We start from the raw sequence: 16,366 nt of genomic DNA, 5'->3' as shown, positions 1-16,366 counted from the left end.
GTATTACTATTTAATGTCCTTTTACATCCAAAGATAGAGACAGAATATTGTCAAAGATTTTTATGGTTGGCCTGGGTCTATTAATATAAAGAAACAACCAGAAGCTCTCTAACACTGAAAAAATAACACTAAAGACAAAACCTTGGGGAAAGCTGGATTCTTCCTGATTTAAAATTATTCAATTATAAAACTAGTTTTTCTAATAAGAAAAGAAAATCATTGTTTACTATTATTCAAGGCTTTGTTGAATTTATTTTGTTGATTTTAGGGCAAAATTACATGTTTGTATTTTAAATAAATGAAATCTAGTCATTAAAGAGTCTTAATAAAGCATCTGATGATCATTTTAGATAGGTAAGGTGATCTCCATGTAAGGGAGGGCCAACATCTACCTTAGAAGCTAAATGTGTCACATCAGTTTTACTATAGTCATTAGGCTTTGGAGTATCATTTTGACCCAGATAGCCAGAGTTATATATTAAAATATAACAGGGTTGTCAACGTACATTTGTTGAAAAAAGAATGTTTCTATACAGAAATGGTGACTGATTGTAAAATGCCAGTAATGTATTTTTAAAAAGACCATAAGTTATTTACCTTAGCCTACATAGAATCCATATACCAAACTTTCTGTCAATAATATTTTTTCTTGGCCAGTTTAAAAAGCTCTATGGTTTATGTCCCAGAAACTTTAAGTCAGAAAACAGAAGCTGAAGAAAAATCATCACTTTAAATATTTCCTTAGACTGATGTTTACTTAATATGGGCATCTCTATTATCCAGTAATGTGGGCACTTAAATTCATGGTTCAAGAAAGGATAGAGTTATACTACAGGCTACTAATGAAAATCCAAGCATGAAAATCTAAATGCCCAAGGCATAACTGGCTTATGATAATACCACATATTAAGTATTCACAGTTCTTTTCTATATATACATTGGAAGTGTATGTTTCTAGGGAATCTTTAAGCAAATGGCACGTGGCTGAAAAAAATCAGAAAAGCTTTTAAAAATTCCATACTTAATATCATCAACTATGAAAATTATCTTACAGTTAAAATATACCTAAGGGAATATAGTAATTTTAAAATTATTATCCACAGTAGACTAATAATAGGAGAATAAATTATGTAAATAGATAAGTTCTTCTTATAAAGCTTATCAATATGGTGCTCTATGGATTTATACAATTTTATACAGGGAACACTGTGTTGCATAGTTTACACAGTCATTATATTTTTCTGATCTTTCTGAATCCTGAGGCAGATTTAGCATTGTATGAAGATACAATTATTTTTCACACTGAAACCACAGAGGAATATTGAAGTTTCTAGATGGCATTATTTTTAATTGCACTACTTTAAGGTGGTAGGACACACCCTAGATACAAGTTAAATAAAATAAGTATTTGAATTATTTGTACTTTGAACTCTTCACAGGAAAAGTGTTCTACAAATTCAAGTTGTTACTTGGGGGACAAGGAAAACATATAATTCTCAAACAAACAAACAAAAATTTTAAATCCTAGTTTTTAAGATAGCTCCTAATATCCAAGACAGGATATAGGACATGAGATACTGGCATTTGACTATTCAAATTTATATAGGAATACAGTACTTTGGTAAGTACAAAGAAATACTTTTAAAAATACAGGTATATAAATTAATGAAACTGGTATCTAAAAGATTTAATACAAGGAAAAAAGTATTGTATAGTGGTACCAATTCTCAATACAAATTATTAAGCATAGTTTATATAATTCCAAAAGTTATTAACATTATTGCTCGATACCACAGTTGTATGGAACAAGTTCTTGACACACATTAAAACTTGTATAATTTCTGGTTTATAAAAACAAAAATTTACACATAGGTCATTCACAAATCTAAAAGTTTAAAAATGCATAGAGATATGCACAACAAAAAGGAGAAAAAATTATATGTATTTGTGTATATGTATATTTAAAAGAAACAAGCTCATCTGATTTAACATGTATGTCACACTCTCAATCAAAACAAGTATACATAACTGTACTGAAAGTGAACTAGTGGATAAAAATAGTACTAAATGCATCCTCCATTTCTTATTAACAATCTTTTCTAAATATCAATGGGATATTAAACATCAGCTTACTTTTAGTTCTAGAACTTTTGCTTTCAAAAACTTTTCAGAAACATATATCCATTCTATAATTGTGATAGATTGGAAGAAATATTTTCCTTAGAAATTTTGTAAAGGAATACTTCCACTCTTTTGTATGTAAGATTTGATAAACAATAAAAATAACCCAAGTAAGGCCATTATTATCATCTTGATCAAAAATATACACAGATCGTGATGCTACTATATTTTATGATCCTGAGTTCTAGTAACCACTAGATACATGCATACCATTCACTGATTTGTCTATTCTAATAAAAATTTAATCCTGTCTTACTACCTTTGAAGACAGAAATACTTTTAAAACTTTTTGATAGGTCTTCATAATGTTACAGATTATCTGCCATAAACAGAGCATTAGGAATTGTATGAGAAAGGGTATGTTAGGTTCCAAAAGATTATTAAAGAAAACTTACTATTTTAAAATAATGACAGTATCAAATTTTAAAAGAAAGAAAAAATGATAGAAAAAGTGTGCTTGCTGGAATAGGTAAGTTGAGCCTTACAAAGGTGTTTTTCTCTGTGAAGGAATTTATAAATAAAGGACTGTGTGTACCTTGGTGACAAAATAAAAAAGGCTGGCCACTTTTTATGCTAAGTTCAAATGTATTTTTTTGATAATACAAAAAAGTAATTCTTGAAAATCAGAATACATAACAGAAAAGAGCACAATAACTTAAGTATTAAACATCTGTATGAAATAACTGTTGCAAAGATTGACAAAAATGCACACTTAGAACATGCGGTTATTTTAAAAAACAAACAAACAAAAAAAACACCACACGATTCTGTAGAACCAATGTTATGTCACCACCAGGAGAGCACCAAGCAAGGCACCATTGGAAAGACAACATACTTGGAAAGTCTCTATAAATAAAGTAAATGCTAATCTGGTCGAAAAATCGGTGTCTTTGGTAAAAATTCTATGAGGATGACCTGTAAAAGGAGAAGAAAAAGTTTTTAAAAGATTTAAACAAAATTTTTTCTTAAAACTTCAATTATATGCTATCACAAGTTTTTGAAAATCCATCCACATTTTAAAACTGCAACTTTGCATTACTCAAACAGATCTTTATCTGATAATGCAGAGTTCCATCACTGATAATTTTTCTTTTTATTTCTGGACCTTTACCAAATACACGAAATACCTTGGCTGTATGAAAAGGAAGACAAATAAGCAAGTAAAATCACCAAAGTCTGAGAAGGGTGATATAGATGGTGCCCCTGATACACTGGAGGAGCAAACATGCATACATGCACGCTCCCCTGCACTCATGAGAAAAGGAGCTAGTATTTACTTACAACTAACTATATACCAGGTGTTCCATACTACATTGGGTCTCTTTAAACCCAACAACTTTTCTATGAGGCAAGTATTATAATCCTTATTTCACAGATGAGGAAACTGATGATCCAGAGAAGTTGTATCACAATTGATTGTGGAGTCACTGTTTGAATAAAAGACTGTCTTAACTCCAAAGCCTTGCCCTTTCTACCACCCTACGTGACTGCAACTCACCCAACATTTTTCTTCAGACTTTCTCCTTTTTAATCAACCCAATTACATGAGTCTTCTCTAAGTTCTAGAGTTGCTCTCATTTTACTCTACCAGAATATGTAATCTTTAGATAAAAGGTCCTTTATCTCTCAATTTTTTAAAAAGTCCATTTCTTCTTAGGTTAGCAAAATTAAAGGCTAAAATTTGTTCCAAAAGGCCTTTTAACAGGAAACTAAAGGAAAACCAACAAAAACAAAATATGGTAACACAGAATTACATAAAGTGACCAGAGCTAATTTTTCCAAATTTGAATTTTAAATTACAATCAACTCTTTCTTTTGCTCCTAATTTGTATTAAATAGATGGTGACTTAAAAATTATTTGATTTTAAAAGTTTCTAAGTCTGGTGAACTCATCATTCTTTTTCAGAAACTGTGTCTTGCTTGATATGACCTCCAGATTTCAATACTTCTACAAATTAGCTGTCTGGGCCAGGAATCTTTATTTTCACTCTTCAGTTCTCCTGGCTTTTGATCTGCCTCAATAAAGGTGATACACTTCTATACCTGGCTCAGAAATATTCCTGTCCTACTCTAGGTATCCTGCACTAAGCCTTAGCTGTCACATTTGCCACTCTCCTGACCTGTGATTTGCCTACAAAATATTCACTAGCTCCCTTTTAAAATACTTTCTCCCAACTAGCTTCATTTGAGCTAGATTTTCCTGTTTCTCAGGTTTCTTATCTATAAAATAAAGGCATCGAACTAGATAATGAGATTCTTTGCAGCTTTAAAATTTGACAATTAAACGTTTAAACTACTTAGGAGTCAACATTAAATAAATTATTTTGTATTTCAAGTATGTCCTCAATCAGTCTTTATAATTTTAGTCCCCAGGTGTGGGCATCCCCACACTTTACAATATATACTATTGATACATAACATAAAATAAAGGCTATCTTTGCCTACATTTGAACTATTAGTTTTTAAATAATATATTCTACAAATTTTTCCTTCAGAAGCCACACATAGAGACTGGCCACTTGTCTCATTTATTCTAAATCATCCATCTCTACCATATCTCAACAAAGAAAAGTTAGCACCAGGGTGGTATATATATATATATATATATATATATATTAGTATCTCCAATGTTCAAATTATAATCAAGGATAATTATTTTCTTTTAACAAAATTAAATTTCTATAAGTTAAAGAAAAGTTGAGGAAAAGAGGGACACATGGTTAAAAAGGCCTAAATTCATTAGATAAAATGAATTTTATTTGCTAGTTTAACTTTTAAAATTCATTTTTATGAATTTTTTAAGCTACATTATTCTCACTTTCAACTATCACAAATATATATATACTCTAAGAAAATCTAGCAAAACACATTTTTTCTCCCCAGCATTTTTTTTTTTTTTTTTTTTTTTAAGAGAGGTGGGTATTGCTGTATTACCCAGACTGTCTTTGTACTCCTGGACGCAAGTGAGCCTGCTACCTCAGCCTCCCCAGCTAGACTACTGGCATGCCCACTACACCCAGCTTTTTCCTAGCAATTGAAATATTTATTTTATCTTTACTACTCTTCTGGATATCTTCTATGATGGAGTGAAAATAATATAATGGCTTTAGCAGAAGTGCTTAATTATCTAAAAATTCAAGGAAACTTATTTTACAAACAAAGCATATAGTTCAGAATGTTTTGGAAGGTTACTAAATTATTTTATGAATAAATTATAGTCATACAGTTCTATCTGGAAATCATAGCATTGGGATAACTTTTATGTTTTCCTTTCCAAAGTAAATTTAGAAATGCATGAAAAAATTAATACCTCAGTTTTAAGCTTAGTGTTTGTGTTATAAATGTAGTAGATATGTTTTTCACTAAATTCTTTACATCTCCTATCCATCCCTCTCCCCAAAATATATACATAAACCCTCTTACTAAGATGAAAATACAAAACTAGTATCCTCACCTCAAAACGAGTTACTCAAATGTGTTATGATTATAAAGAAGTATCAAGTGTCTTTCTCATCATCATAAATTAACATGTTTGATATAGTAAAGATAAAATCTACATTATTTGGTTCATTGAATAAAGCTAGTCTAAGACATTTTAAAAATATTTTTTATGTTCAAGGCTAGAAATAGGATTTGACTGTGTGATAATGAAAGAACAGGAAAATGCTAACAGAGAAAAATGATTTTATGATAATTTACAACTAAACACTGTTTTAATCAATATTTTACACATACACACACACACATCTATGATGGCTATGTTGTTTTAAAGAACAGACAAAATTCCTCAGAAATGTTATAACAGGTACTTCACAAAGGCTCTGAGTTTTATTTTCAACAATTAACTCTTCCTTAGATCTTTTCTTTTAAAGTAATAACCTGGCCATATTTAAAATAAAATATCCAAGCTCAAAAGAGAATTAAAATTCTTAATTTTCTAGAGTATTCTGAAATTTTCAAAAGGAGAAAAACTGTTCAAGTAAATCATGGAGTCAGTAAATTAAATCCCATGCTGAGTAAGTTCTAAAATTCATTGTATATATATGCCAAATTAGGTATTTTTTAACAAGTAAACACAAGATGATCAACATCTCATCTCCTGCTTACTTTTAATTTTTACAAAGCAGTATTCTAATAACACTTTAAAAGAGATTCTTTAAAGGGCACTGAGGTACGGGCAGTTAAAATCTATAAAGGGTAAAGGTTTCTTAAGCTCCAATGGCTTGGCTGAAAGGTTTTCTTCCATACTTGGAAACTTGATTAGCATTATATAAAAAAGCCATATCTGACTTGCTGCGTAACCAAAGTTGTGGTTATTCTTTATACAGCATCTAAAATTTCACACTCCATCAACACATGTTCAGGCTATTTTATCTTGGCAATTAATTTATTATTTTTCAGAACACAGTGAAGCCTTGTTTTCAAGTCATTCATAACTTTATAAATCAGTCTTGCACATGAAACCATGCATCTGTGAACCGTAGAAAATCCTTGCACTCAGGAGATTAAGCTCCTGACACCTTTGCTGATTAATAATCATGGAAAGAATAAGATCAGAAGCAAAATAAATGATCATTTAATAGAGAAACTCACAAAACAGCCCTTTAACTTACATATTCCATCATGTTATTCGTTTCACATTTCCTTTTGCTCAGTCTCCAATGCAAGCACAGCTAGACAAGTAGGAGAGTAAAAGAAGAAAAATGAGCTCTATTTTATTGCAGCACACAGACTAACCCATTTGTCCATCTTTCATATTTTTAGTTCAACAAAAGCATCTGTTTCCATACTGTGCAATTCAGACCCCAACAGTACGAAGCTGCTCCCTGTGGTACTCACCTTGTGGTATAACCTATTGTTTTCCCATTCTAATAACTTCTCAATCGATCTTCGTGTCTGGAAGACAAATGAGAAAAAAGTTTACTCTTGACTGGTTTTAGAAAACTTTGTTTTGCAGCTGCTTTTTCTGTGAAAAGGGGAGAGGTATAAGACAGTGACTGAGTATAGTGTGGTGTGCATCACCATCGATGTTCTAAGCACTAAATGGTAACCTGAACACAAAGAGTACTCTTTCTTAAAAAAGATATGGCTTTATTTTTATCATATGAATCTTTACTAGCCTCTGATTTAAAACTATCAAGGTTTAAAAAGCTAATGTCATCTGCCAAATAAAATTAAATCCCCACTTCTTTCAAAAATGTTTCCAATACTTAAGTAGTAACGAAAGTTCCTTAACACATATTTTAAAACAAAAGTAAATATTAGTTAACAAAATGCAAATGGCCTTTCAGTAAGTTCCAAAACAAAAAATTGGAAGTTAGTACTAAAAAAATCAATGAGTTATAAAATCAAACTAATTTTCACATCATGCTTAAAATAATGCCCATATTTAAAAACCAGCTTACTGATTATTCTACCAATAGATTTTTTTTGAACAGAGCCAAAATTTTATTTAAACCAACATAAAAGTGTCATCTGAAGTAAAATCAAACTCTTAATTCAACATTACTGTTTCAGGAATCAACTGAGAATTTACTTCAGTTGGTTGTTACAAGATATGCTATGCTGCATGAAATGTTTCTTGCTTGAGAATACGAATAAAAGAGGATAATTCACGGTGCCAGGTGTTAGGATGAGACTGACACAACTGCAGGTGCAAAAATGACAGTGTTGCCACCAGGATCAACTTGCAACTTGGTTCAGCTGCACTTTTCTTGCAAGGGAAAGAAAAAACATCTTACCGCTATTAATGTGGTATAAAGAAGTACTAGTAATCAAATATGAAAATTTGCGTGTCAAGCAAGGATTAGCTAGGTGAAAAACTGTTAGAATCAAGCTGGGTTTGAACAGTTTAATGTTACATAATAAAATTTTAATATGTATTTAAAGTATCTATTTTAAATTGTTACATTACCTTTTAGCATATTAAACATGCTAAAGACACACCAAAGTCACATAGATGCCAATTATAATTCATAACTACCAATGAACTACTACTGTCTTACATTTTCCAAGCTTATGTCATAAAAATCAGAAAATCAACTACTTCTTTGGGTAATAATATGCCAGTGACTAATGTATTACATTACTTTTTTTGAAGAGTCTTTTTGGCAAGAATTTTAAAGAAAAAAAATGTGCCCTTGTTAACAATGATCAGCAGACCTCACTTGTTTCTTTGTAAAGATAGCCTTTTAGAGGCAGCTCTCCTTTTAAATGAAAATAGGGCAGCAGTTATGGTCACACTTTTTGTTAATTTAGTTGCCAGTCAGCCCCAAATCAAAAGAAAATAAGGCTGCAGAGTGTAATTAACATTCAGTTCGGTCGTTTTGTCCCTTGTCTAGCCCCCAAGCTTTGTTAAAATTGCCATCTGAATGCTGAAGGCTGTAGGGAAATCGATTTGATTCTAATCGCACCATGAAAAGAACATGATCTAACTGCTTTCAGCCCTCCGTAAATCTGTACTAGGTCTTTAGCACAATGCAACTTCCAATTTAAAAAGCACTGAATGTCTCGTCAATGACTTTGTGAAGAAAAAAGAACAAGGAGCAGACATAAAAATTCCAATAGTTGTTTAAGCATTAAAGTTCATTTGCATCACAGCGAACCTGAAAAGGGCTGACCTCTCAAACCGCCTCTCAGGTCTATGAAGTTGTAGCCTTGACAAGCTCACATTGACAGAGCTCATTGACTCTGAAAGGCTACTCTATCAATGGTGAAAAATGGCAATAGGTTCTACTCTGAGCAGGCATCTGCCTGCCCACCCGCTGCTAAACCAATGGCAAAACCGATTCAAAACCTGAATCTACCTTGTAATCTTTCTTTCTAGGGCCTTTTAATAATAGATTAAGATTACTATACAATTTGAGGTTTTACTTTTACTGATGATTTTGGGGGTGAGTGGATGATGAAAGAACTAGAGCGGAACAAGTTTTCCAAGTCCATTGTTTTATATTAATGTATAAAATAGTACCCAAAACCTTAATACTACATTCTGCAAATACTTATTAAAGAAAAAAATGTAGTTACCACCATCATTTCATCAGAAATTTAAATCCATGCTATAATAAGAATAGATCTCATTATGACAGACACATACATACACACAATTTTAAAACTTAAAAATATTTACTTTAACTTAAATCAACTACTAGTATTTGTATAAAAGGTAATTACAAAGTATAAATCTTAAATCCCAAAATATTTAAGTAGGAATTCTGAATTTCTTATTTGCTTATAATTAGGAGTTTAATGATAGGGCTTGGTATAATAATTGTATCTTACAATATTTAAGAATTCTAAAACAAACAAGCCCTGATATGCCACATTCTGAATAAGCATATAAATATAAAATATTTCTACACACTTCACAGTCTGAAGTAAAAGCTGTGAATTAGTACCATCTAATCTTGCTATAAGACTTCTTTCCTGCTTGACAGGTGAAAAAAAAAGCACTTGCACGTGCAGCTTAATTAATCATTGCACTTGACATCTCAATGATTTACAGTGAGGAGCAGGTGAGAACATACAAAACCAGAAAGGAACCCTTGATTTGAGTGGAACATTTCTAGCACACTAAGGTGACAAGTATATAGATTCTAGCAGTCATTAAAAAAAAAAAAGAAACTGTGCCACAAATTATTTGTTAGTAACAACAAAAGCTCAAATTAAATAGAAAAAAAAAAGGTTGAGCTACTGAGAATGTTTAATACTATGCAATTATTTTTAGTTAAGAAAATCAAAATATATTTTCAAGATTAAATACAATACCAATTTGGCAGATACTAAAAAAAAAATGACACTTCAGCATTTATAAAAGCTACTTAAAAGCTTTTAAAAGAAAGCACTTTATAATTGTAGTCATCTAGATAAAAGTTAAAGAGTTTATGTCCACAAGGCTGTCAGGTAGCTATTTCTAATGAAATGTAAGATTCAACAGTGTCGAACTCTACACTTGCTAACTGTGGACAAGCAAATCTAATCATAGAACAACCTGTCCTTGGTTTTTAAATGTGTATTTCAACTCCAAATTCAAAACAAGCTGAAGCAAATTAACATGCATCAGAAAAAAATAATATGTATGGGATCTGTCAACATGAAACAAAGTACCAAAAAACACCATCTTTCAGTATTCCAGGCCAGTTTCTAAAAAATAAGTCATCTTTAATTTTCCTAAGAGAATTTAGTGCTTGTGAAAAGCACCAGATTGATAGTCATGGGAACTAAAAATCTATTTAGCTGAAAGAACAGGGGAAAGGGCAGTGCAGGCTTTAGTGCAAGCTTCCCTACAGTGGGCCTTAATCCTTTTCACTGCTCACACCCTGGGGGTGAGGGGACAGGTTAGTGGTTCTTTACCAATGGAATTCTCGGTCTTTCTGCAAAAGATGATCAACAAGAAATGTGATTTTATCAAGTATTCTTATCTTTAATTAAAAGGACCAAGACCACCAACTCACAACATGCAGGCAAAACAACTTTTTTGTGTGAATGGCGTCATGTTACTAACCTGGTCTGGAAGTAGACAGCTCCAAGCATCTGGATCCCACCCATCTCCCTCAGCTCACTTTAAATAACCCTTTTTCTTGAAAAAAAAAACCAAAAACACATTTCTTCATTTCCACATATTAGTGGTTATATTTTTCTCATTGGTGAACTAGTTTTAATACAGCCATTCAGCTTTGTGAAAGTAAAAATTAACAGGAGATTAAAAAAATATAATTTCAATTACTAAATAGGTATTAAACAGACTTAAGTTGAGCAACAAGTAGTAGTAACATAAGAATAGAAATTTTGGCTTCTATTTATATTGCCTTTGGTCCCTTTTAGATTTTTGGTAGAATTGTGAAAATAAGGAAAAACATGAAAACAGAAAGAGAACTAAAAGGGCCTCAGTAATTCATAAAATGGCTAATAAGGTAATGATTAATCAGCAATATTAGATAAGACATACCCATATAAGACATACCTTCCAAAGAAGCATCTAAAGTAAGCTTATAACAGCAAAGCACACATACACCTAGACAAACTCAATTACTGCAACAGAAAACTAAGATTTCCTGAAAATTCAAATTTGAATTATTAGGTACTTTTGTAATTTTTCCTAAATACTGTAACTTTCTTAGGAATAAATTATTAATGTTATTCCCTATAAACAAATTAAATGCCATTAGACATAAATAAGTCTTCCAGGACAGCAAAGAATCATTTAGAAAATCTTTAAGGTATTAATCTCCTACTTTGCCACCACTATTACTTAAGAGTTTCCTAATTCCCAATGACTCGTTTATTCACAATCAATTGTTTGAAAACATGGTTTTACAAAGAAGTGGTTTTCTAGACGTTACTAATAAAACCAATGGAAATCTCATGAATTTTAGAGTACTAAGAGCCAAAGGAAAAAAATGTTAAGTGTAGAAACTGCAACAAAGTTTATCTTAATATTTCCCAATAAAATAGTATTACCAGTCTTTAAAACAAAAATATGCTATGATATGCTAATAAAATGTATAGAATATCTCACTAATAGCTATTTATAAAAGTTCATCTATTAAACCTATAATTAAAATGTATTTGAATTGGATTTATTCATACCATCACAAAATGGGAAAGCAAAATTTCAAATGTTCAATTCCCTACTTAAATTTTAAACTCCTAAATCTATAATGCATTAATTAACCTTTAACTAAAATAATGTTTTGAATGTATTCATAATCTTGTTTTTAACTTATATTTTTCAAATAAGAATGCTATTTATCTTTAGACATCTGTGTAAATTGAATTTGTTAAGTAAAACAATGTTTTTAGCTGTAAGTTATTAGGGAGAAATCATATATAATTTAAAATGAATTATTTTAACATAAGAGAACTTAAGAGAAATTATATTATTCACTTCTGTTCATTCTGGATTAATATGAAATTTTATATTCCAGTAATGTGCAGAAAATTAAATAATTATATCACAGTATTATGCTACGTGAAAAACCTAGATTCACCAAAAAAATAGACTAGAATATGATTTCTCAAAAGGATTTTTAAACAAATTCCCTTCTTGTACATTAAAGCACCTTTTAAAATTTTAATATGAACATTAACTTTTAAATAATCTAGATATATTAAAACACTCACTGAAGTATCATGTACTATTTGTTAAAAGTAATATTTTTAGATAGAAATATGCTAAAAAAAATTGCTAAAATTTTGTGAATCAAAAATATCCTCTTAGTACTGAGCAGTGTCTTAATAGGTGCTAATCTTAAACAGAATTTCATCAAGTTTACGATCTAGGCTAGTGAGAGAATATTAACTTGTTTAGGTTATACTGGCTATGAATTATGAAAGATAGGGATTCTCTCTCTTGAGAAAAAAAAAAAACATGTACACAAACATGCACAATTTAAAGGGGGTTATCTACTAACTCTGAGTAACAATTCAGAAAATACTAACATTTTAAAAAACTAAAATTAAGTTTTGAGGTCCCCATCTGACCCACCTTCTGCCTGACCTATTTCCACTAAGCAATCTTCCCACTTGGTCTCAAAGGGTTTTTTTGGTTTCAATAATCTAGTCAAATAAAAATGCGCTTGGGCTGGGGCAGGGTGCAGGAAGGGTCTCCTTGAATTTGGGCAGCAAATATGTCACTATTATTGTTAAAAAAAAATTATCCAAAAAAATTAAAAAATAAAAATAAATAAATATAGTTTCAACTGACCACAGAATATTAGAAAAACTGTTCATAAGACAAAGGAATTTCACTAAGCAAATAAAATAAAAAGTACGGCTATCAGGAATTTTTAAAAATATATGTAATTACAAAAGGAAGAATCAGTGCTTACTGTCAGGCCTCTGAGCCCAAGCTAAGCCATCACATCCCCTGTGACCTGCACATACACATCCAGATGGCCTGAAGCAACCGAAGATCCACAAAAGAAGTAAAGATAACCTTAACTGATGACACTCCACCATTGTGATTTGTTTCTGCCCCACCTTAACCGATCAATGTGCTTTGTAATCTCCCCCACCCTTAAGAAGGTTGTTTGTAATTCTCCCCACCCTTGAGAATGTTAGATCCACCCCCTGCCCACAGAACACTACTCCTAACTCCATCGCCTATCCCAAAACCTGTAAGAACTAATGATAATCCCACCACCTTTTGCTGACTCTCTTTTTGGACTCAGCCCACATGCGCCCAAGTGAAATAAACAGCCACGTTGCTCACACAAAGCTTGTTTGGTGGTCTCTTCACACTGACGAGTGAGACATTTGGTACCGAAGACCCGGGTCAGAGGGACTCCTTCGGGAGACCAGTCCCCTGTCCTCGCCTCACTCCGTAAGGAGATCCACCTACAACCTCAGGTCCTCAGACCAACCAGCCCAAGGAATATCTCACCAATTTCAAATCAGGTAAGCAGTCTTTTCACTCTCTTCTCCAGCCTCTCTCACTACCCTTCAATCTCCCTGTCTTTCCAATTCCAGTTCTTTTTCCTCTCTAGTAGAGACAAAGGAGACACATTTTATCCGTGGACCCAAAACTCCGGCGCCAGTCATGGACTCAGGAAGACAGCCTCCCCTTGGTGTTGAGACACCTGCCTGATTATTCACCCACATTTCATTGGTGTCTGATCACTGCAGGGATGCCTGCCTTGGTCATTCACCCACATTCCCTTGGTGGCAAGTCAATTGCAGGGATGCCTGCTTTGGCTGCTCACCCACATTGCAGCCCAGGGCTGCTCCCCACCCCTCTTCTCCGTGTCTCTATCTTTCTCTTTAAACTTACCTTCTTCACTATGGGCAACCTTCCGCCCTCCATTCCCCCTTCTTCTCCCTTAGCCTGTGTTCTCAAGAACTTAAAACCTCTTCAACTCACACCTGACCTAAAACCTAAATGCCTTATTTTCTTCTGCAATACCGCTTGACCCCAAGACAAACTCGATAATGGTTCTAAATAGCCAGAAAACGGCACTTTTGATTTCTCCATTTTACAAGATCTAGATAATTTTTGTCGAAAAATGGGCAAATGGTCTGAGATGCCTGACATCCAGGCATTCTTTTACACATTGGTCCCTCCCTAGTCTCTGCTCCCAATGCGACTCATCCCAAATCTTTCTTTCTCTCTTGTCTGTTCCTTCAGTCTCCACCCCAAGTTCTGAGTGCTTTGAATCCTCCTTTTCTACAGACCCATCTGACCGCTCCTCCCCAGGCTGCTCCTCAACAGGCTGAGCCACGTCCCAATTCTTCCTCAGCCGCTGCCCCCCCACCCTATAATCTTTTTATCACCTCCCCTCACACCCATTCCGGCTTACAGTTTCGTTCCGCAACTAGCCCTCCCCCACCTGCCCAACAATTTCCTCTTAAAAAGGTGACTGGACCTGAAGGCATAGTTAAGGTTAATGCTCCTTTTTCTTTATCCCACCTCTCCCAAATCAGTTAGCATTTAGGCTCTTTTTCATCAAATATAAAAACACAGCCCAGTCCATGGCCCATTTGGCAACAACCCTTAGACGTTTTACTGCCCTAGACCCACAGGGGCCAGAAGGCTGTCTTGTTCTCAATATACATTTTATTATCCAACCCACTCCCAACATTAAAAAAGGCTCCAGAAATTAGATTCTGGCCCTCACACCGCACAACAGGACTTAATTAACCTCGCCTTCAAGGTGTACAATAATAGAGTAGAGGCAGCCAAGTAGCAATGTATTTCTGAGTTCCAGTTCCTTGCCTCCACTGTGAGACAAACCCCAGCTACATCTCCAGCACACAAGAACTCCAAATGCCTGAACTGCAGCTGCCAGGGGTTCCTCCAGAACCTCTTCCCCAGGAGCTTGCTTCAGGTGCCAGAAATCTGGCCACTGGATCAAGGAATGCCCGCAGCCCGGGATTCCTCCTAAGCCGTGTCCCATTTGTACAGGACCCCACTGGATATCAGACTGTCCAACTCGCCCAGCAGCCACTCCCAGAGCCCCTGGAACTCTGGCCCAAGGCTCTCTGACTCCTTCCCAGATCTTCTCGGCTTAGAGGCTGAAGACTGACGCTGCCCGATCGCCTCAGAAGCTTCCTGGACCATCACAGACACTCTGGGTAACTCTTACAGTGGAGGGTAAGTCCGTCTTCTTCTAAATTAACATGGAGGCTACCCACTCCACATTACCTTATTTTCAACGACCTGTTTCCCTTGCCCCCCATAACTGTTGTGGGTATTGATGGCCAGGCTTCTAAACCTCTTAAAACTCCCCAACTCTGATGCCAGCTTGGACAACATTCTTTTATGCACTCCTTTTTAGTTATCCCCACCTGCCCAGCTCCCTTATTAGATCGAGACATTTTAACTAAATTATCTGCTTCCCTGACTACTCCTAAGGTACAGCCACACCTCACTGCCACCCTTCTTCCCAACCCAAAGCCTCCTTCACGTCTTCCTCTTGTATCCCTCCACCTTAACCCACAGGTACGGGACACCTCTACTCCCTCCCTGGCAACCGATCACACGCCCCTTACCATCCCATTAAAACCTAATCACCCTTACCCCGCTCAATGCCAATATCCCATCCCACAGCACGCTTTAAAAGGATTAAAGCCTGTTATCACTCGCCTGTTACAGCATGGCCTTTTAAAGCCTATAAACTCTCCTTACAATTCCCCCATTTTACCTGTCCAAGAACCTGACAAGTCTTATAGGTTAGTTCAGGATCTGCGCCTTAGCAACCAAATTGTCTTGCCTAGCCACCCTGTGGTGCCAAACCCATATATTCGATCCTCAATACCTCCCTCCACAACCCATTATTCTGTCCTAGCAAACCTAGCTGACCCCATACATCCTAATTCCTTTCACCGCTCCTCTTTCCGTTCCTTAAAAACAGCCCTAGAAGCTGCCCCCCTAACTCATCCCAACCCTTTTCATTACACACAGCCCTAGAAGCTAGCTCTCCCTAACTCATCCCAACCCTTTTCATTACACACAGCCAAAGTACTGGGCTCTGTGGTCAAAATTCTTACACAAGAGCCGGGACCGCGCCCTGCAGCCTTTCTGTCCAAACAACTTGACCTTACTGTTTTAGGCTGGCCATCATGTCTCTGTGCAGAGGCTGCCACCGCCCTAATACTTTTAGAGGCCCTAAAAATCACAAACTATGTTCAACTCACTCTCTACAGTTCTCATAACTTCCAAAATCTATTTTCTTCCTCCCATCTGACG

The 16,366-nt window shown here is 34.5% G+C and overlaps 1 protein-coding gene across 2 annotated transcripts in view; it reads right to left on the bottom strand.

Annotated features, from left to right (window-relative positions):
• Positions 1 to 236: 236 nt before the first annotated feature.
• The window catches only part of CHIC2 (cysteine rich hydrophobic domain 2), a 61,413-nt gene continuing 45,283 nt past the window's right edge, over positions 237 to 16,366 (bottom strand). The window contains exons 4-6 of one of the 2 annotated variants that reach the window (XM_030818943.1): positions 7,021 to 7,077; positions 6,795 to 6,854; positions 237 to 3,096 (exon numbers count right to left, since the gene is read on the bottom strand). In XM_030818943.1, the coding sequence (XP_030674803.1) occupies positions 3,046 to 3,096; positions 6,795 to 6,854; positions 7,021 to 7,077 (168 nt within the window). In that variant the 3' untranslated portion in view covers positions 237 to 3,045. The remainder of the gene's footprint in view (positions 3,097 to 6,794; positions 6,855 to 7,020; positions 7,078 to 16,366) is intronic. The other variant, XM_030818942.1, reaches the window with a different exon arrangement.

The sequence above is a fragment of the Nomascus leucogenys genome, chromosome 9 (assembly GCF_006542625.1).
Source record: "Nomascus leucogenys isolate Asia chromosome 9, Asia_NLE_v1, whole genome shotgun sequence".
In the NCBI taxonomy this organism is placed as follows: domain Eukaryota; kingdom Metazoa; phylum Chordata; class Mammalia; order Primates; family Hylobatidae; genus Nomascus; species Nomascus leucogenys.
The sequence above is the reverse complement of the archived record's forward strand: the minus strand, read 5'-3'. Positions and strand labels throughout refer to the sequence as shown.